General features: G+C 42.7%; 2 protein-coding genes and 1 non-coding gene across 4 annotated transcripts in view; 1 reads left to right on the top strand and 2 right to left on the bottom strand.

Annotated features, from left to right (window-relative positions):
- Positions 1-4,742: 4,742 nt before the first annotated feature.
- On the bottom strand, positions 4,743-5,756 carry LOC128582247 (40S ribosomal protein SA-like). The gene has a single exon (XM_053585947.1). The coding sequence runs from the start codon at positions 5,698-5,700 to the stop codon at positions 4,813-4,815; it is 888 nt and encodes a 295-aa protein (XP_053441922.1). The 5' UTR covers positions 5,701-5,756; the 3' UTR covers positions 4,743-4,812.
- A 13,248-nt stretch (positions 5,757-19,004) lies between these two features.
- Positions 19,005-19,076, bottom strand: TRNAD-GUC (transfer RNA aspartic acid (anticodon GUC)). The gene has a single exon. It is a non-coding gene; the product is annotated as a tRNA-Asp (tRNA).
- Positions 19,077-19,414: 338 nt separating this feature from the next.
- Positions 19,415-22,773, top strand: part of LTA4H (leukotriene A4 hydrolase) — a 34,734-nt gene continuing 31,375 nt past the window's right edge. Inside the window, exon 1 of one of the 2 annotated variants that reach the window (XM_053582449.1) lies at positions 19,415-19,707. In XM_053582449.1, the coding sequence (XP_053438424.1) occupies positions 19,549-19,707 (159 nt within the window). In that variant the 5' untranslated portion in view covers positions 19,415-19,548. The remainder of the gene's footprint in view (positions 19,708-22,773) is intronic. The other variant, XM_053582450.1, reaches the window with a different exon arrangement.

The following is a 22,773-nucleotide window of genomic DNA, read 5'->3' on the forward strand; positions in this document are numbered from 1 at the left end:
AGGTTTAGGAAGAAAACCTTTTAGATTTGTCTTTGCTCATGAAAACATAATTCCTGAGCAAGTAGAGACCTGCTCTGTTGGCAAAACAAGAGAAATGAGGCTCAAAGTCAACCAAGATAAGATAGAAAAAGAGCTTTTGAAAACGAAACCCTGTAGACACTTATCAAACCCTACTCGTGCTTTAGGTCATCAGAACAAAAGGTGTCAAGTGTCTAATGTGATAAAATATCACTGGTTACTTAGTAGGAAAATACAAGCAGAGCTGGAATCTCTGAGTCAGGAAAAAACAGGTTCAGTAAAGCTTGCAATCAGGCATACCTGGGAAAGAAACTGAAGTGACTAAGAAAATAAAGTCTGATCAAGACAAGCAGTTCCAAATAATCTTTTTTTCCCATAACTTGTTTCATGAGCCTCTCCTCTTACCCACGCCAGCGTGGTGATGGTGGGGTGGGATGGGGAAAGGGATTGAATTTGTGTCAACAGCTATAGAACTAAGTGGCTGCAATGAATGATTCTGGCGTGGGGCAGTAGTTCCACAGGACATTTCCTGGCATGGGTTCAGCTGTCTAAATGTCATGGTAGCACATCAAAATGTGGCTACAAACTGTTCACTGAAAGACACACAATGTAATTTGTACAGCAGCACAATTCATAATAACTCAGAACCAGAAATGATCCCAATGTCCATCCACAGTAGAGTAAGTAGATCGTGGTCCATCCCCACGTGGAATGCTACGTGGCAGTGTGGGTACACAACCTAGAGAGACACACTACACTTCAAAGGAACCTCACAAACGTCACCTTGAGCCAAAGGAGACAAGCATGAGAGCACGTACTGTGTGTTTCTGTTCATACATCAGAAATATAAAAAGCAAAACAAGTCAAAGTCATTTGCTATTGGAAGTCAGGCAGTAGTTGCCCTGGGAACCAGGATTTATAGAGAATAAAAAGGAACTTAAGGAAGGCATCTAGTGGGGCGGTGGTAATGTTCTGTTGCTGATCTGGGTGCAGACATGCTCAATTTATAAAGTTCAGTGAGGTATACACTTACTGTATGTGCATTTTTTTTTTTTTTTTTTTTTTTTAGAGACAGAGTCTCACTTTATGGCCCTCAGTAGAGGTGCCGTGGCCTCACACAGCTCACAGCAACCTCCAACTCCTGGGCTTCAGTGATTCTCTTCAGCTGGGACTACAGGCGCCCGCCACAACGCCCGGCTATTTTCTGGTTGCAGTTTGGCCGGGGTCGGGTTTGAACCCGTCACCCTGGGTAAATGGGGCCGGCGCCCTACGGACTGAGCCACAGGCGCCGCCCTGTATGTGCATTTTTAAGAATGGATAGTATGCTTCAGTAATTTTTATTTTAATTTCTTTTTTATTGTTTGGGATTCATTGAGGGTACAAAGAATTAGGTACCCCGATTGCGTTTATTAAATAAAGTCCCTCTTCTACTTGTGTCCTGCCCCTAATAGGTGTGCCATACACTGTGACCCCCTGTTCCCTACTCTCCTCCCCTCTTCCCAATACCTCATTCCCTTACCCCACCCCTTGTTTTAGCTCATCTACTGCCTTCATATTAGAATAGAGTACATTGGATTCTTGCTTCTCCATTCTTGTGATGCTTTACTAAGAAGAATGTGTCCCACCTCCATCCAGGTTAATACAAAAGATGTAAAGTCTCCATCTTTTTTAATGGCTGAATAGTATTCCATGGTATACATATACCACAGCTTGTTAATCCATTCCCGGGTTGGTGGGCATTTAGGCTGTTTCCACATTTTGGTGATTGTAAATTGAGCTGCGATAAACAGTCTAGTGCAAGTGTCCTTATGATAAAAGGTTTTTTTTCTTGTAGGTAGATGCCTAGTTATGGGATTGCAGGATCAAATCGGAGGCCTAATTTGAGGTTTTTGACGATTCTCCACATTTCCTTCCTTGTATTAGTTTGCAGTCCCACCAGCAGTGTAAAAGTGTTCCCTTCTCTCCACATCCACAACAGCATCTGCAGCTTTGAGACTTTGTGATGTGGGCCATTCTTACTGTGTTTACATGGTATCTCAGGGTAGTTTTGATCTGCATTTCTCTGAGGTTTAGGGATGATGAGTATTTTTTCATATATTTGTTAGCCATTCATCTCTCTTCTTTAGAGAAGGTTCTATTCATGTCTTTTGCCCAGTGATATATGGGATTGTTGGGTCTTTTTTTGTTGATCAATTTGAGTTCTCTGTAGAGTCTAGTTATCAAGCTTTTGTCTGATTCATAATATGCAAATATCTTTTTCCATTCTGAAGGTTGTTTGTTTGCTTTGGTTGTTTCCTTAGCTGTACAGAAGCTTTTCAATTTAATTAAGTCCCATTTGTTTATTTTTGTTGTTGCAATTGCTGCAGAATTCTTCTTCATAAACTCTTTCCCTAGACTGATATCTTCAAGTGTTTTCCCCATCCTTTCTTTGAGGATTTTATCACGCCTTAGGTTTAAATCCTTTATCCATCTTGAATCAATTTTCGTAAGTGGTGAGAGGTGCAGGTCCAGTTTCAATGTTTTACATGTGATTATCCAGTTCTCTCAGCACCATTTATTGAACAGGGATTCTTTTCCCCACTATATGTTCTTGTTTGGCTTATCAAAGATCAGGTGGCTGTAAGATGTTACTTTCATCCGATGGTTTTCTATGCAGTTCCAAATGTCAACGTCTCTATTTTTGTGCCAATACCATGCTGTTTTGATCACTATGGCCTTGTAGTATAGCCTAAAGTCTGGTAAGGAGATACTCCCAGGTTTGTTTTTATTACTAAAAATTTCCTTGGCTATATGGAGTTTTTTTCTGGTTCCAAACAAAATGAAGAATTGTTTTTTCCAAATCTTGAAAGTATGATGATGGTACTCTAATGGGGATTGCACTGAATCTGTAGATTGCTTTGAGAAGTATAGACATTTTGACAATGTTGATTCTCCCCAACCATGAGCATGACATATTCTTTCATTTGTTAATATCTTCTGTTATTTCTTTTCTTAGAGTTTCATAATTTTCTTTGTAGAGGTCCTTCACCTCTTTTGTTATGTAACTTCCTAGGTATTTCTTTCTTTTTTGTTTTTTTGAAGCTACCATGAAGGGAATTGTGTCTTTGATTAGCTTCTTGTCTTGGCTGTTACTGGCATATACAAAGCCTTCTGATTTGTGGACATTGATTTTATATCCTGAGACATTACTGTATTTCTTCATGACTTCCAGGAGTCTTGTAGTCGAGTCTCTTGGGTTCTAAGTATGAGATCATATGATCAGCAAAGTAACAATTTGACCTCTTCTGCCCCCATTTGGATGCCCTCTATTTCCTTCTCTTGCTTCATTGCATTGGCAAGAACTTCCAGCACTATGCTGAATAGCAGTGGTGACAGAGGACAACCTTGTCTAGTTCCAGACCTAAGTGGAAAAGTTTTCAGTTTTACTCCATTCAGTATAATATTAGCTGTGGGTTTGTCATTGGTTTAAGAAATGTGCTACCTATGCCTATTTTCTTCAGAGTTCTAATTAGAAAAGGGTGCTGAATTTATCAAATGCTTTTTCTGCATCTATTGAGAGGATCATATGGTCTTTGGTTTTGCTTCTGTTGAAATGGTGAATTACATCTAAGGACTCACATGTGTTAAACCAGCCTTGCATCCCTAGGATGAAACCTACTTGATCATGATGAATGATTTTTTTAATGTGCAGCTGTATACTATTGGCTAGAATTTTATTGAGAATTTTTGCATCTATATTCATTAGTGAAATTGGTCTTAAGTTCTCCTTTGTAGTTGGGTCTTTTCCTGGTTTTGGTACCAACATAATGTTTGCTTTGTAGAATGTGTTGAGGAAGATTCCCTCCTTCTCAATTTTTTGGAATAATTTCTGCAGCATGGGTATAAGCTCTTCTTTGAAGGTTTGATAGAACTCGTGTGAAGCCATCTGGACGAGGGCATTTTTTGTTGGAAGATTTTTTTTCTTGTTTCTTTGATCTCAGTTCTTCAAATTGGTCTGCTCAAGAGATCTATTTCATCTTGGTTAAGTCTAGTCTAGAGACAGGGTGTGATTCCAGGTATCAATCCATTTCCTCCACATTGTCAAATTTCTGGGCATAGAGTTTCTTGTAGAACTCAGAGATGATCTCTTATATCTTTGTGGCATCTATTGTTATTTTCCCTTTATCATTTTTGATTGAGGTTATTAGAGATTTTACTTTTCTTTTTCTAGTTAATCTGGCAAAAGGTTTACCACTTTCATTTATTGTTTTGGAAAACCAACTATTTGTTTTATTAATTTTCTGAATGATTCTTTTGTTTTCAGTTTCATTAATCTCTGATTTAATTTTAGTTATTTCTTTTCTTCTGCTAGGTTTGGGATTAGATTGTTCTTCTTTTTCCAATTCCATAAGATGGTTTGTAAGTTTGTTGATGTACTCTCTTTCTGTTTTTCCAATGTAGGCATCTAATCCAATAAATTTCCCTCTTAAGATTGCTTTTGCTGGGCGGCACCTGTGGCTCAAGGAGTAGGGCGCCGGTCCCATATGCCGGAGGTGGTGGGTTCAAACCCAGCCCCAGACAAAAACCACAAAAAAAAAAAAAAAAAAAGATTGCTTTTGCTATATACCACAGGTTTTGGTAACTTGTGTCTTCATTGTTGTTATGTTTGAGGAATTTAACAATTTCCTCATTTATCTTTTCCTGAACCCAACTATCATTCAGCATAATGTTTTTTTTTGTTTGTTTGTTTTAAAAAACTGATGTTTATTTTCCTCCTTTATTTCCATCTTGTTTAAGAGCTTGTGGAAGAACAGCTTAAGACCACTCAGTGGTTGTTCCTACCCATTCAGTGGCCTGAGCAGTGGGAGCTGCAGACCAGTCTTCAGTGGCAGGCTGGGCACTCCAGTCTTCAGTGGGGAACTGCTGAATAGGCACAGAGGGCACTTGCACGCCTTCTGACCAGTCTGCAACCTCTGGTTGTGTAGCAGTAAACTCAAGAGCTGGAGCAGTCCATTCACCCTGAAATTCCTCCTTGGTCACAGCTTTCTCAGCAGCAGCCTGCTCTTCCTTTTCAATCTCTTTAGGATCTCTGTAGAAATAGAGATCTGGCATGACCTCCCACGGATGTTCACGGGAGATGGTGCCACACATGCGGAGAACTTCCTGGGCCAGCATCCACCACATCAAACCTACTGAGTGAGCTCCCTTGTTGTTGCAAGGGATGGCGATGTCCACATAATGCAGAGGAGAATCTGTGTTACACAGAGCAATGGTAGGCAGGTTAACATAAGATGCCTCTGTGAGAGGTTGGTGGTCAGCCCTGGGATCAGTAACCACTAGAAGACGAGGCTCCCGGAAGGCTGCCTGTATCTGGTTAGTGAAGGTTCCGGGAGTGAAGCGGCCAGCAATAGGAGTGGCTCCAGTAGCAGCAGCAAACTTCAACACAGCTCGCTGGCCAGTATTCCTGGAGGATATGACACTGACTTCGGCAGGGTTTTCAATGGCAACAATGGCCCGAGCTGCCAACAGAAGTTTTTCCCAGGTCCTCTTCAGATTTATGATGTAGATACCATCACTTTTCCTTTTGTAGATGTACTGTTCCACTTGGAAGTCAAGATTGGTGCCACCTAAGTGGGTTCCTGCTGCAAGGAATTTGAGGACATCCTCCTCCTTCATTTGCAGGACATCAAGGGCTCCGGACATTGTGAAAATTTCCCTTTAAGTTACGGTGGGAATCCAGAACAACGCTGTATGGGCCCTCCCTGAGCGGCGCCAAAAAGGCAGCATAATGTTTTTTAATTTCCATGTCTTTGTGTGGGGATGAACTTTTTGTTGGAGTTGAATTTCACCTTTAGTGCCTCGTGGTCTGAGAAGTTACAAGGATAATTTCTATTCTCTTAATTTTGCTGAGGTTTGATTTGTATAGTAGGATGTGGTTGATTTTGGAGTATGTACCATGGACTGATGAGAAAATTGTATCTTCTTTAGGTTTGGGATGGTGTGTTCTGTATGTGTCTATTCATCCCATTTGTTCTAGGGTCACATTTAAGATCTTTGTATCTTTGTTTAGTTTCTGTTTAAAGAATCTGTCCAGTTCTATCAGAGAGGTGTTAAAGTCCTGAACTCTTATGATGTTATGGGATATCATATTGCTCAGATCCATCAAGATCTGTTTCATAAACCTGGGAGCATTTAAGTTGGGTGCATAAATATTTAAAATTGAAATGTCTTCTTGTTGTAGTGTTCCTTTGACTAGTATAAAGAGTCTATTTTTGTCTTTCTTTGGTGTCTTTAAATCCACTTGTATCTCAGAATAAGATTGCAACCCCTCCTTTCTTCTGATTTCCATTTGCTTGAAATGCTGTTTTCCATCCCTTAACCCTGAGTCTTGATTTGTCCTTCAAGGCTAAGTATGTTTCCTGGAGACAGCATTTGGATGGCTTGTTCTTTTTTTATCCAATAAGCCAGCCTGTGCCTCTTCAATCCATTGACGTGTATTGTGAGAATTGATAAGTGTCATGGAGTTCTATTCATCATATTTTGTGAAAGTCTGTTGTGCAGTTTTATCCTTTGTACCATTGTGGAAGCTAGGTTTTGACTTTTAGCTTCTGGGTGTTTGCTTTGCTGGTGGTCCATTATGATGGTCAGTGTTGAGAATAGGTCTAAGTATTGCCTGTAGAGCTGGTCTTGTTGTGGAGAATTTCCTCAGTGCTTGTATATCTGAAAAAGATTTGATTTCTCCATCAATTTTGAAGCTTACTGTAGCAGGATACAGAATTCTGGCCTGAAGAGTGGATTACCACTCCCTTCTTGCTTGGAAGGTTTCAGTTGAAAAGTCTGCTTCATCTCAATGGCTCTGCCTCTGTAGATCAGTTGGCGCTTACTTCTGGCTGCCTGCAGAAGTTTTTCTTTCATCTTGACTTTGGACAGGTTCATTACAATGTGTTTTGGAGAAGCTCTGTTTGAGTTGAGATGACCTGGGGTTCAATATCCACCTGAAAGGAGTGCGTAGTAAAACCTGGGAAGTTTTCATATACGATAGTCTCCAGTAGGGCTCCCTTCCTTTGGAACAATCTTCTTCCCCTTCAGGGACCCCTATTTTTTGTATGTTTGAACACTTCATGGTATCTCATAGTTGTCTAAGTGACTGTTCTGCTTTCTCTCTCTTCTTTTCTGCCTCTTTGGCTACCTGGGTTAACTTGAAAATTTTATCCTCTAGTTCTGAGGTTCTTTCTTTTCCATGATCTTATCTATTTTTAATACTTTCCACTGCATCTTTATAGTCCCTGATTATCTCTTTCATTTCCTTAATCTCAACCATATCCTTTTTATATTCTACATATCTTTCATCTGACTTTTGGTTCTGTCTTTCCATTTTCTTGTCCATTTTTTTTATTGTCTTTATCTTCCATATTTTAAATTCACTTTCTGTCAAATCCATAAATTCTTTACAGGTGGAGTCTTCTGCAGTAGCTGCCACCTGGTCCCTTGAGGGAGTTGATCTGTTTTGGTTTTTCATGTTGCCTGAATTTTTCTATTGGTTCCTCCTCACGTGTTCTTTCTACTTGTTCACCTCCTTGTCCTCCTTTTTCTTTCTTGCTTTCTCCTTTGCTTCAAATCACCTTGTCTCAGAGCTTAGGTCAAAAGGAAGAGAAGGGTAATGCTCAAGCATGGAGAAACAAGAGAAAAAGAAAGAAAGAAAAAGAAAAAAAGGAATGGGGGATGAAAGAAAAGAATTGAAGAACAGGAGAGAATGAGGACAGGAAGAGAGAATGAGAGTAATAGATGAAATGGTATTGACTGGCACAGTTTTAAGGCCACTGCTGTACTTCAAGGATTTTGAGGGGCTGGGCTCGGAGGGTTCCTTGAAATCAGGAGCTCCTTACCAGCCTGAGAATAGCCAAACTTTTCCTTGTGACCAAAAATACAGGAGTCTTTGCTCTTGATGAAAGTAAAAATGGAAGTTAACCATTTTTAAAACCAACCAACCAAATTAGCAAAAAACAAAACAAACAAAAAAAGCTCAAATACCCAAAAGCTACAGCAACCTCAGCAATATAGAAGAGAAAAAATAAAGAATAAGGAAAGTAAATAAAAATAAAAATATACTAAAAAAAAAAAAAAAAAAAAATATATATATATATATATATATATATAGCAGAAGGCACCAACTTTAATAGAAATATATATGTTGCAATATGTCGCTAGGACATGAGGTGGTAGTGTGGTTTTTTTAGGAGATGGAGAACACAGCCAGCAACCTCTATGGTCCTTATTCCTAACTTAGTTGCCTTGTTACTTGCTTTAGTTACCTGATTGTTTCTTCAGCATTCAGACCCAGTTGGTTTGGGATCTTAAAGCTCTCCAGAATCCTTCAGGGATAGGTCTTACAGTTTCTCCTGACAACAGTTTCCATGGGGTACAGGAATCCCTCAGCCTGTCCCAAGAGTGGCGTTCTGATCCTGGCAAGTGGAATTAAGACAGCCATGCTTTAGGCCCCTGATAAAACCTTCTCACGACCTTCCCACAATGGCAGCCCCCTGGCCAATGAGACCTTCCCAGTATGACTATCTCATCAGCCACCAAACCAATGGCAATCCACTCTAACCAGTATGTAAATCTGTTTGCTGTATACTGCTTGAGTCTACCCACTCTTCCAAGCTTTCCACTCAATGCACAGCTTCTCCCTAAACTGAAAACTCCGAAAGGCTTCCTCCCTTCCCGGACTTTTGTCAGGGGCCAGCCAATCCCAGCCGGTCACAATCACTTGCCTAATGGGTCAGATTTCCAATGCTCTGGATCACACACTGTATCCAGCTCACCACCTCCTAGCTGTGCTTCCTTAGCTACTACTCCAGGCAAGCTCCCTGCGCCAGGTATGGCTAGGTTACTAGGAGAGCTCAGCTGAAGGCTCCTTCTAGTCCATGATTTCGCTCTGCCCCTTCCAATAATTTTTTATAGTGTTTACATTAGTGGGAGGGTGGCAAGGGCATTCTGCATTGCAAGCAAACCAATTGCCTGGTAGCATCAGAGGACAGAGGAAGGGTCCAGAGTCAACACAGAGTGAAGTACTGAACAAAAGGATGTCTTTGTTCCTCATATGGAATCTTAGTCATTTATTGATACATTTGTTCATTCATATAAACAAACAGGTTCAGAGAGGGGAAATACACAGTTAAGTTTTTTTGTTTTTTTTTGAGACAGAGTCCACTTTGTAACCCTGTTGGGTGATATAATGTCATAGCTCACAGCAACCTCAAAATCCTGTGCTCAAGAGCTCCTCTTGCCTCAGCCTTCTGTGTAGCTGGGACTATAGGTGCTTGCCACAACCACCAGCTAGCTTTTTTTTTCCCTATTTTAGTAGAGATGGAGGTCTCGCTCTTGTTCAGGCTGGTCTCCAACTCCTGAGCTCAAGTAATCCACCTGCCTTGGCATTGTAGAGTGTTAGGATTATAGACGTAAACCACTGTACCTGCCCTCCCACTCCAGTCTTGGTTTTGCTAAGGCAGGTCTTGAACTCCTGACCTCGAGCAATCCTCCCAAATTGTCGTCCCAGAATGCTAGGATTATAGACCTGAGCCACCATGCCCAGCCCCTGGGTCTCACTCTTGCTCAGGCAGGTCTTGAACTCCTGACCTCAAGCAATCCTCCCGAGTTGGCCTTCCAGAATGCTAGGATTATAGGCATTAGCCAACACACCTGGCCCACAGTCAAGGTCTTAAGGACACTGAAGCAGAGCAAGGTGGGGCCAGTGCTGGAGAGAATATGAAGTACATGAGATGTCACAAAGATAGTGGGCACTCTGGCTCCAATCCAAGACAGCTTGACAAGTAAACTGACAATCAGGCAGTGGTAGTAAATACTTTGTTGAGGATAACATCAGAGTATAGGGGAGCACTCTTTTGGGGATCAAGGGAGGTGGACCCCAAGAGCAGGAGTCCTGGCTTATTTAATTAAGTCTTGAACTATATTTCCTCCCACCTCAAAAGTATCCTTTCAAGGCTTCTAAAAGACACTGCCACAACTGGACTTCAGGCACATGCCCAGGGGGAAAGAGAAAAGGCCACATAACCAGTGGGCACTCTGCTTGACAATATGCTCTGTTCAGGGTAGTCCCTCCCCTCAGGAGGACACCAGCAGAGAAACAAAAGGCAGATTTGTGCAGGAGAAGACATCAGTGGCTGGAGAGGTTCTGCAGACCCCGCCTGCTGTCAATCACTGTGGGGTAGGAGAATGCCTGGAGGGGAATGGCTATTTTACAAAATTTGGAGAACTTTGTCCCATGCTTCTTTCATTTCTGACCTCCCACAGCTTCTCTTGAAATGAAAAACATACTGGAGATGTGACTGTAAATACAGTATTTGTGCACAAGAGAAGCAAAAAGAGATTGAACAAAACAGTGGAGAAACGGGTCAGGATTGCCTCAACCATGTTGTGAGCTAAATGTGAAAAAAGTAGCTGACCAAATTTATTCTATTTGCTCCCACATTGGAGGGAGGAAGTGAAGTATGTCCCATGCAGCACCTTCTTACCTAAGGGAAATAGATTTTACTGGCCTAAGGCCCAGAGTGGGAGGAGGGGAAGCAGGGTCTGGAGGGGGAGGGCAGAAGGCACAGACCTGGGGCAACTGGAGTCCAGCTTGGCTGAAGCAGGTGTGTGGAGCCACCTGAATCAGTGCAGGCTGCAGAGCTGGGTGGGGCCGTGCATGAGAGAGTATGACATACAGGGAATGTTGCCTAAGGTTGTTTTTGTGTTTGTGGTCTTTGGTTCCAGTGACCTTTATTTTTCATTTTTTTCAGCTTCTAACATATGCCTTTATTTCTCCATCTTTTTTTCTTCTTCTTTTTTTTTTTTTTTCTGAGAGAGAGTCTCACTCTGTTACCCTGAATAGAGTGCCATGACATCATAGCTCACAGCAACCTCAAATTCCTGGGTTCCAGCAATTCTTCTTGCCTCATCCTCCCAAATAGTTAGGATTATAGGTGCTCACTACAATGCCCGGCTAGTTTTTTGTTTTTTTTCTAGTTTTGGTAGAGACAGGGTCTCCCTCTTGCTCAGGCTGGTCTCCAACTCCTGAGCTCAAGCAATCCACCCACCTCGGCCTCCCAGAGTGCTAGGATTACAGGTGTGAGCCACCACACCCAGCCCTCTTTCTCCACCTTAACAAAAATCCTCTCAAGTCCTCTTTTCTTTTCCAGCTACAGTTCCATTTCTCTGATCTCCTTTACAGCAAAACTCTCCCAAAAAGTAATCTATACTCTGACTACAATTATTGTCTCTTCCCAATCTTCTTTGATCTACTTCAGTTTGGCTTTCACTGTCCCTGACTCTCTCCCTCTCCATCAGAACTGCTCTTCATGTTGTGGTCTCCAGTGGATCTTCATGTTGCTAAACTACAAGATCAGTTCCCAGCCCCCATCTTATTGATTGACTGATTTTTGAGACAAGGTCTCATTTTGTCATCCTTGTAGAGTACCTTGGTTTCACAGCTCACAGCAATGTCAAACTCTTGGGCTCAAGTGAGAGTTGGGCTCTCAGCCTCCCAAATAGCTAGGACTACAGGCTCTTGCCACAATGCCCGGCTATTTTTCAGAAACAGGGTCTCACTCTGGCTCAAGCTGGTCTTGAACCTGTGAGCTCAGGCAGTCTTCCTGCCTTAGTCTCCCAAGTGCCGTGATTACAGGCATGAACCCCTGCACCTGGCCTCCCCATCTTATTTAAACTAACAGCAGGCTGGGCACAGTGGCTCACCCCTGCAATCCCAGTACTCTGGGAGGTGGGAGGATTGGTTGAGCTCAGGAGTTCCAGACCCTGTCTCTACTAAAAATAGAAAAACTGGCCGGGCATTGTGGTGGGTGCCTGTAGTCCCAGCTACTTGGGAGGCTGAGGCAGGAGGAACTTTTGAGCCCAAGAGTTTGCGGTTGCTGTTAGTTATGACCAATGGCATTCTACCCAGGGTGACTGAGTGAGACTCTGTCTCCAAAAAAAAATAAATAAATAAAAGTAAATAAACTAACAGCAGCATGTGACACAGCTGATCACTCCTTTGTCTTTGAAATATTTCACTTGTCTTCCAAGATGTGTGACACCACACTCCAGTGGTTTTTCCTCTTCTTCAATGGCCATTGCTTCCTAGTCTCCAAGGCTAGTTTCTCTTCTCCCTGTGCCATCTATATGCTAAACTCCCAAATTCCTATTTCAAAATCACTTTATGACAATGAGACACCTCAAACTTAATATGGAAAAGACTGAACTCTTGGGTTTACCCTCTCCCACTTCAGCCTATATCTCCGATAATCTCCCCATCTCTGCTACCTTCTCCTGGTTTCTCAGGCTGAGTCTTGCCTCCTCTCTCTCATAATCCACATCTAAACTGCCAAGAATACCTAGTAGCTCTGCATTCAAAAATTATGCTGAAGTTGATCACATCTTATCAATGCTAGTGCTGACTTCTTGGTCCAAGCCACCATCACCTTTCACCTCAGAATTGCTCTGCCAGCTTCTGCCTCTGTTCCCTTCCCTGACAGTCTGTTTTCCTATAACAATTACCAATAAAACTCTCAAAGCAAAATTACCTACATGTTTGTCTTCTAAAGCAACAAGAAAGAGGGCAATAGGAGGGGTAGACTTGGGAGGACTTGGGTGGATTTCCTCCTGTCCACACCTTACAACACACACACACACCTCCAAGTGTGTCTTCTATGCTGCCACAGGAAAACCTTTCTATAAGGCAAGTCCTGACCAGGCATATCCCAGATGCTAAGACCTCTGAGACTACTTATAGCCTTGAGGATGAGTTCCAAGCTCTTTCTTGGGGCACAGAAGTTTCTTTTTTTCCTGAGATAGAGTCTCACTTTGTCATGCTCATCAGAGTGCCATGATGTCACAGCCAAAGCAACTTCAAACTCTCGAGCTCAAGCGATTCTCTTGCCTCAGCCTGCCAAGTAGCTGAGACTACAGCTGCTCACCACAACACCCGGCTATTTTTAGAGACAGGGGTCTTGCTCTTGCTCAGGCTGGTCTCAAACTCCTCAGCTCAGGCCTACCCACCCACCTCAGCTTCCCAGAGTGCTAGGGTTACAGGTGTGAGCCACCATACTCGGCCCACATAAAAGGTTCTTTTAAGTCAAGCCTATGCCCTCACCTTCACTTTAATGCCCATGTCTGCCCCTCACGTTCTCACTTAACTAATTGCTAGACAGGGAATTGTCTAGGCAGAATGTGGAGAAAGAGAATAGGAGCAAAATGTTCCTAGAGAGATAACACCCACAGGAGGAAGAGGAGTTGTGAGGGAGGGTGGCGTGAAGGAGCAAGCACGGGCGGAGGCAGAGTCAGAACAACGGTGCTTGGTGGGGGGAAGAAAGAAGTATGAAATGGGAAAGGTGAGCAGAAACAAAGTCCTACAGGGCCTGGTGGCCCCAGGAAGACTCTGTGGTCTCAGTGTCATTTATCATAAATATGCTGTTGGTCAAAATAATAGAAATATGTTTGGTTTAAAGTTAGAGGTTTATGCTACTTTGGTAATGTCTCTCAGAGCGAATGTTAAGCTGAGTGGCTTAAATAATGGTGTAAAGCAGAATACATATTTGTTTTTGCTTGTTTTCTTTTTGAAAGTAACACAATAATTGTACATATTTAAGGGGGACAGTGTGATGTTTTCAGTGTGATGTGTATAGGATATACATTTCTACAGGAAAGAAGCAAGAGGCAGAGTTTAATGAGGAGGCAGAGTTTAATCAGAAGATTTCCAGACCGGGTAAGCAGGCAGAGGCAACAGAGAAAGCCATTTTGTTTAAATGGTAACACAATCTTGAAGGGCACCAGCTGAGGAGTCCAGATATACCGCTGCAGTTTTCCATGTCATTCTTCAGCAAATTAGGATTCTCAACTCTTATAAACATCAATTGCTAAAATGTGGAGAAAGGGAAGAGGAACAAAACGTTCCTAAAGAGAACACCCACAGGAGAAGAGGAGTTGTGAGTGAGGGTGGCAGAGTCAGAGGACAGAGTGCTCATTAAAACAGTAAACTTAGGCACCACCCATAGCTCAGTGGGTAGGGCACCAGCCAAATATACTAGGGTTGGAAGGTTCAAACCTGGCCTGGGCCAGCTAAATAACAATGACAACAACAACAACAACAACAACAACAAATAGCTGGGCATTGTGGTGGGCGCCTGTAGTCCCAGCTACTTCGGAGGCTGAGGCAAGAAAATCACTTGAGCCCAAGAGTTTGAGGTTGCTGTGAGCTGTGACAGCACAGCACTCTACAGAGGGCGACAAAGTGAGACTCCGTCTCAAAAAAAAGGCAAAAAAACAGTAAACTTAAACAAGAAATGAGACTCAGCTTTCATTTAATATAATTTTCAGATTCAAAAAAACAGGAAAAGCATGCAAATATGCAAATATACAACTATATATTCTTATATACTGTGAATAATATGTTATTTTTAAAATTTTGCCAAAGCATACTTTAAAAATAATGCTTTAAAACAAAACCCCACATTCATTTTTTAATCCCTTGGATTATATGCCCAAAATTCTAGTATTTGAAAATGGGCGCTAAGTCAAAAAAGGGTGGAGAGTATCTATTGGAGACATTGGTGAGACCTTGGTGGATTTTAAGCAGAGTAGTGAGAAGATCAGATTAGACTGTTATCTAGGAGATAGATAAGGAGAAAGACCTACATGATAAATAACATGTTTCAAAATTATGTAATAGTCCACAAAAAGTGATTGACAACTGACACGGGCAAGTACCCGGGGCAAAACTAATAAACGAATCCACCCGAGACCAGGTGTGTTAGTAAAGGTTGAGTTCCTGGAGAAGGACAGATACCCCAAATAATACTGCCTTAAACAAAGTGGGAGCTTATTTCTCTCTTAAGGAAAAGCAATCCAGAGTAGTCCACATGGGAGTTCTGTGATCCCCAGAGACCTGGCTATTTGCAGCTGATGGCTCCAACCTTATGATGCAAATGGCACTTAGAGCTCTAGTTAGCAAGTCTACATTCCAGATAACAGAAATAGAGAAAGGGTGAAAAAAAGAAAAAGTGCCTGTTAAAGACACTTCTCAGAAGTTATAATCAACAATTCTGCTTATATCCCATTGGACAGAACTAACTGCAAAGAAGGCTGGGAAATGTAGTCTTCCTCTGGGATGAAAAGAAATACACGTACTGGGGAACAACTAATGGTATCCCACATACCAGATGTGTAACCTGGAGAGAAAAGAGGCAAGGCAGATAATATTAAGGAGTGTGTGAGGGCACTGCATCAACATATAGGATTTTGTATCTCCAGAACTGCTCTGCTTCTGATCCCGAGGCTTGATTCCTGCTATATCCACCTAGAAGGCTGCCCACTTCCCCATTCCCCACAATCACTCTTACTAGTTTTTCCTATTAAAATCCTCATCCTTTAAGCACCATCTCAAATCTGATATCATCCATGAAGTTATTCCTGACCTTCTCCAAAGGGATAGACCTTGTCTCTCCAGAACTTCATGTATAGTTCTCCTTGGGTCATTAGTGTAACTTGGAATTAGAGTATAAAGTATTCAACAAGTAGGAGGGAGTCTTTCCCAAATCTTATTCTAGGTAGCAGTATAGTAGAATGCACTTAATAAATATCTGCAAATTACACTCAATACTTAAAGAAAGGAAAGGGGGAAGAAAATGTGAAGGAAGGGGAGAAAATAATGTGGCCGGGCATGGTGGCTCACATCTATAATTCCAGCACTTTGGGAGGCCAAGGCAGGTGGATTGCCTAAGCTCATGAGTTCAAGACCAGCCTGAGCTAGACTGAGACCCTGCCTCTAAAAATAGCCAGGCGTTGTGGCAGGCGCCTATACTTCCATCTACTCGGGAGGCTGAGGCAAAAGAATCGCTTGAGCCCAAGAGTTTTAGGTTGCTGTGAGCTATGATGTCACAGCACTCTACACTGGGGGACAAAGTGAGACTCTGTCTCCCCAAAAAAGAAATAATAATAATGCGAAGTCTTTATTCCCTTTTAAGGAAGTGTGAGTGTACCAACTGAAATTTCCTATAAATGCCTTTCAAAACATATCTTTGCTAATATTGCCATTCCTTTTTGGAGGCATAATTTGTTATGACCTGCTCTGCTGTACAAACCTTGGTTGGCTCTCATTTCCCAGGTCTTCCTAAAAGCAAGAGTTTTTAGGAAGGAAAAATAAATATTAAAATTATCAAAATAGACAAAATGAAAGCCCATAGCAAATGTGTGTGAGGGAACTGCATTAACTTATAGGATTTTGTATCTCCAGAACTGTTATTTCTGCTTCTGGTCCCATTGGTTAGCACAGTGCTAGTAAGCACTTCCCATACATTATCTCGTTTGATCTTTCCAACAACCCCATGAAGCATGGGTACCTCAATTATCCTGAGAGATAAGTAACTTTTCCAGGAGAAAAGCACAGCTGTAATATTTCCTGTTCATATGGCTCTATAAATATGTGTACTATTTCTTTTTATAAAACTTTATACAGATCATCTTTTTCACCCTTAATTAAGTAGTCACCTTTGGTATACAGATCCTGATATTTACCTTATTTTATAAATGCAATGGAAAGCCTCATTTTTTAAAGCATTCCCAATCCACATTGACTATAAAAAGTTTCTCTACTGCTTGTGAATTGCTAATTTTGTACACTTTATTTTAGGGGTCAGTGGTATCTTAGTAAACAATTGCTACTATCTATCTTTTTTTTTTTTTTTCTGAGACACAGTCTCAAGCGGTCACCCTGGATAGAGTGCCATGGTGTCATCATAGTTCACAGCAACCTCCAAGTCTTGGGCTCAAGAGATCCTCTTGCCTCAGCTTTTCTATTTTTAGTAGAGACAGTGTTTCACTCTTGCTCAGGCTGGTCTTGAACTCATGACCTCAAGCAATCTATCCACCTTGGCCTCTCAGAGTGCTAGGATTATAGGCACGAGCCACTGCACTCAGCCTACTAATCTATCTTTTTTTTTTGTAGAGACAGAGTCTCACTGTATGGCCCTGAGGTAGAGTGCCATGACGTCACACGGCTCACAGCAACCTCTAACTCTTGGGCTTACAGGATTCTCTTGCCTCAGCCTCCCAAGCAGCTGGGACTACAGGTGCCTGCCACAACGTCCGGCTATTTCCCGGCTATTTTTTTGTTGCAATTTGGCCGGGGCTGGGTTTGAACCTGCCACTCTCGGCATATGAGGCCGGCGCCCTACTCACTGAGCCACAGGCGCAACCTTACTTATCTATCTTTTGATGAACATATTAATCAACTGAGGAACTGATTTGTGGTTGAAGACATTGATCATCTTTTTAATAAACTAGCTTTTCTTCCTTCTAGCTAAAGAAGATAATTTGATTCTGTATTATTTAACTAAATCAATTCTATTGTATCATATGTCACCCAAGATCTGGTAACCTCAAAAAATGTTTGCAAATGTTGATCGTGTCATAAATTCTCAGGCTGTATAAAATTAGGACCTATGCATGTGTAAGGGATTGGATTTCATAGTCTGGGATATTTTTGTTTTTCTTTGGCTTGCAGAGGCCAACACAAGGATACCCAAATGTATAGCATCTTCTTCTGTTGCTGGAGCCAAATTTAAATGTTAGGTCATTTTTGGTAGAGAACTGAACTGTAGCAGCACACCTAATCCATCACATTTCTTATATCCTCGCTTTCCTTGTCTCTAGAAACCCTTTCACCTCTATATCTAAATATGTTAAAGATTCTCTTGCCAAAAAAAAAAAAAAAAAAAGGAAGAAAGAAAACCAACCCTCTTTCCCAATGCTGCATTTCTCTCTAGCACCTGTATCTTCCCTTCTCGCATTGGCCAAGCAACTGGCAGTGACTAAGGTCCTACTTCCCCTCTTCTCTGTCATTGCTCAATCCGCTACTCTCAAACAACAAAACCACTCCTTTCTCATCCTCCCCCACTGCCAAATCCAAAGGAGAATTTTCACTCCTTACTTTAGTGGTCCCCTGGGCTGCATTATTGGCTGGCTCTTTCTAGTTATCCATGGGTTTCTCTTCCTCTAGCCCCTTTTTTTAAAAAATTCAATTCTGGTGTTCGCTTAGCTTCCAACCTGTTTTCACTGCTCTTTACACAATCCACTTGGGTTGAGCTTACCCTGTAATTTCTTCCATCAGGTATATGATGTTGTCATATCTCCCTGACACTGCCCCGGAGCTACAAGACTTAAATATCCAAGTCTCCACATCTCCACTTTGATTCCTATAGTGTTCAAACTCCTCGTGTCCAAAATTGAACTTGACATCTTCCCCTTAAATCTGCCCACTTCATATAGTCTATTGCCTCTGGTTAATGATTATTCAGCCACTGAAGACAGAAACCTGAGTCATCTTAGGTTTGTCCCAGTCTGTGAATCCACCTCCACTCATTCCTTTCTCTCTATCCTAACTTACTACTTATCTGTGTATGGCCCCCATTATCTTCTGCCTGGACTATTTTAATAGTTTACTAACTCTCCTGTTTCTGGTTTGATACTTGATTTTCATTTTCTGAGTGCTACCAGTGCTTTCTTTATAACATGAATCTGATCGTGCATGGCGCTTCCTTGTTTAAAATCGTCAATGGGTCCCCGATTCATGCATTCAGGATTAAAAGCCCAGGTGGTTAAGGTCCTCTGAGACCTGGCCTCGTCCAATTTCTCCAGTTTCAACTCAGGAGGTCCCTGTTCTAAAGGCCAGGCATCTTTCTTTCTCCCTCACCTCCCAGAAGGGCCCCAAACCTGAGCTAGTCGTCCCAGCTCTGCACTCCCATTGCTGCCAGTGCAACTCTACTCCTATAACAGAAATCACTACAGCTTCTAAGATAGGAATGTTGGCTTTCTGTTTTAGATGCTCGGGACCTGGAAATGTACATAATCATCCGTAAAACCCGAGACCCAAGCTTACTTGCAACTCTGCAACAAAACAGCTTTTAAAACATGAATTTTACAACTGACTGGTAGAGTGGAAAAAAAAAGCAGTTTCGTGCCTCCCCGTCGGGGAATCGAACCCCGGTCTCCCGCGTGACAGGCGGGGATACTCACCACTATACTAACGAGGAACCGCACAAGAAAGGTTCTTCCCACAGGCATTTTATATCTTTTGACATCGCCCCGCCCTCACCATGCAGTTATGAATAGGTCTTTTTGTTTTGGTTGTCTCCACCGAAGTTGGACAGAACTAAAATGGAAGCGTCCAGTTTGCTTTCCCTCTGCCTACCCTTCTCTCCTACCCCTCTTGCTTCCCCTTCCTCCCTCTCCTGAGCCTCCAAGTGCAATCTCTGTCGCCCGCCCGCCCCGGCATACACGCTCCCAGGGAGCCAAGCTCAAGCCTCGTCGCGCTGCATTATGGGACTTGTGGTCCTACCCTTGCCAACCCCTCGCTCCTCTGATTTCAGGGAACTTCCCTTCCCGGCATGCGCCGCGAGCCCTTCCTCCTCCCCTCTGCCTCCCTCCCGCCTCCTCTGCCCGGGTCTGAGTCTGGCAGCCGAGTGTTGAGGTGCGGGTCGGTGTGCAGCACGATCGCTCAGAGCCATGCCAGAGGTCGTGGATTCTTGTTCTCTGGCCTCTCCGGCTTCGGTCTGCCGGACCAAGCACCTGCACCTACGCTGCAGCGTCGACTTCGCTCGCCGGGCGCTGACTGGGACCGCCGCGCTGACGGTCCAGTCCCAGGAGGACAATCTGCGCAGCCTGGTACGATGGGGCGCCTGCCCGGTGCCCGCCTCTCCCGGCTACGTGCCCCTAGCCCCTAGTCTCTGCGGGCTCCGGGATCCCCGGCTCACCCCTCCGCGTCCCCTGCCCAGCTTCGCGCCTGGTCTCTTCCGCAGTCCCCACCCATCCCCTGTCCTACACCTCCTCTTCAGCCTCCACTCACCCCACAGCATGCCCTCTGCAACCCCATGTACTCCTCTGCATCCCTGCCCTCACCCACACCTACCTATGTCTCCTCCTCCACGCCTCCCCACGGCTCCTCTCCCCAGTCCCTGGGCAAATTCCTAGCGCCCCATCCACTCCTTCTCCTCACCCAGCCCTCGGGGTTCATCTTTGCAATAGTTCCCTAGAATCCTAGTTCCCAGAGCTAATTCCCCGTGGCCTCCCAATTTCCTCGGCCCGCAGCCCAGAACCCCCATTCTCAGGCCCCAGACTTCGCTCAGCCCCCAGCGCACCTTCCTCAAGTCTCTTCTCATCCAAGGCTCTCATGTGGTGTTCTGTCGATTCCTGATCCCACATTTGCTTCCCAGGAACTTTATTTCAACCCACAGATCTGTAAGATGCCACCGATCTCCCTTGACCTCCCTGAATGTCCCTGCAGGTTCTCAAGCCCCTTAGGATTCCGGCCCAATGCCCCTTCTCTCTGCCTTGCTTTGAAACTAACACTGTCTGCTTTCTAAACTCCAGGTGCAGCTCTTTTTTTTCAAGGTCCTTTCTACTTTTATTTCTTATCACCTTTCTTACCGTTTTCTAATAATTTAAGGACGGATGGGACTTCAAGCTTTCTAAGGATGACTCAATATACTTAATTAATAGTTGCTTCCCAGGAGCAATTATTGTGCTGCTTAGAAAATACATACTTTTACAAGCTCTCTAACCATTAGAATGAAAAAAGATTGCTGTAGATTCATGGAATGTTATTCAGTGATTTTATCTGTACTATATAGCCTATGGCCTATAACCTATGTTAATACTGAAATGATCTGACAGTATTTGGTTTGTACCTTTCACTCGAAAGAAGTGAATTTGAATTGCAAAGAAGAATTGCATTGAAGAGCATTTTAGAATTAAGAGGGACATGAAAAGACCAGCCATGTTGGGCTTCTTCACCAGGGCAGGATGATACACAGTGTAGCATGGTGAAATTGACTCAAACAGCAGTAAGCAGTTAGACCAAGTATGTTGTAGGCTTGAGGAAGGAAATTAAGTGGAGTCAAATAATTGGGCAGAATTATAAGTATAGATACCAGTTGGTGGGTTTTGTGCCTCTTTTTCCTACTTGCGTAATAGATCTATATTTTGAGTTCATTAGTGTGAATTAATAAAGCGCTTAACTTTCTTACTCTTTGTCCTTTAGCATGTTAATTGACTGATTTGAAAAATAGGTGGACTCCTCTATGTTCTGATATGTAATTATCAAAAGTACTATAAGAAAGCAAGAAAATAAAAGTAACATTGGCAACAAGATAACTATTTCCTTGTAGATTGCCCTTTGCTCTTCCTTGAAGTACCATGCTATCTTTTATTATAGTGGCAGCTTTGCCCAGGCAAGGGTAAAGTGATGTCCCGTTTCAATGCAGTCCTCCTTTTAGTAAAAGACACCTCCTTTTAGTAAAAGACAGTGAATTTTTTTTTTTTTTTTGTAGAGACAGAGTGACTTTATGGCCCTCAGTAGAGTGCCATGGCATCACACAGCTCACAGCAACCTCCAACTCCTGGGCTTAAGCGATTCTCTTGCCTCAGCCTCCCCAAGTAGCTGGGACTACACGGCCCGCCACAACGCCCAGCTATTTTTTGGTTGCAGTTCAGCCGGGGCTGGGTTTGAACCCGCCACCCTAGGTATATGGGGCCGGCGCCTTACCACCTGAGCCACAGGCACCGCCCAAAAAGGCAGTGAATTTTGACAGCTCTTTGCTGCTTAATATGACCTTGTACTCTCCTCTGTTTTGTAAAAATAAAAGCTTTACTTCTGTTCCTTTAAGTAAGCAAGAGTCACAGATTTTCAAAACAATATCCCAATTTAAAAACCTGCTTATTGTTTTTACATTCCCCAAATCTACACAGAAGAATTTATTATTATTATATATTTTATTATTTTTTTTTGAAACTGAATCTCAAGCTGTTGACCTGGGTAGAGTGCTGTGGTGTCATAGCTCCCAGCAACCTCCAACTCTTGGGCTCAAGCGATCCTCTTTAGTAGAGACGGGGTCTTGCTTTTGCTCAGGCTGGTCTCAAACTCATGAGCTCAAGCTATCCACCCACCTTGGCCTCCCAAAGTGCTAGTATAGGCGTGAGCCACCACGCCTGGACAAAAAGTAAGATTTTTAAATTATGGTTTCTGGTTGTCATGTCTGTTTAGCAAATTAGAGCCTGGAATTATAATGATGTTAGATTTTATACAAGGAAGGCAATTTGTAGTACAAAATGACCCCTTTGTATAATTGTTCAATTAAATATGACAATAACCTGAGACTAAGAGCTCTTATTATTTATATTTATTCAAAGTTCGCTTCTTTTTTTTTTTTCCTCTAGTCCTAGGTTATGGACTCCTGAATGTAAGGACTATTTTTCTTATTTCTTTGTATCTCAAATTCCTAGTATAGCACTTAGCATGTAGAGCTCACTCAGAAGTTTGATTAATAAATGAATTCCATGAGAAAGGAGTGCCTGCACTTCATATGGGTTACACTGATAATATAGTGCAGACTGTATCTCCAAGGTGAATGGCAAGTCCCAGGGCTGGTGCTTGGTGAAGAGAGACTTCATGTCTTCTTTTCCTCTCCATTCTTGGCGCCTGTGATGCTGGGGAATGCTGAAGGAGTTCCAACGGGTATAATTCCCAGCTTTTTAAAATCTTTCCAGTTTTGGTTTATTGACACTAGATTTTGGTCCTCAAAATTTGTGAGAACTTTCAAACATTTTTCTCTTTTTATTGAAATTTTCTGAATTTTTTCTTTCAGTTGGTGGCTCAATGAGGTTTTAGTGTCATGACCAAGATCATATGTACTCGTAAGTGGGGGAGCAGCAATTGAATATAGGTCTTCCTTG

This window comes from Nycticebus coucang, chromosome 3, assembly GCF_027406575.1.
Source record: "Nycticebus coucang isolate mNycCou1 chromosome 3, mNycCou1.pri, whole genome shotgun sequence".
Classification (NCBI taxonomy): Eukaryota; Metazoa; Chordata; class Mammalia; order Primates; family Lorisidae; genus Nycticebus; species Nycticebus coucang.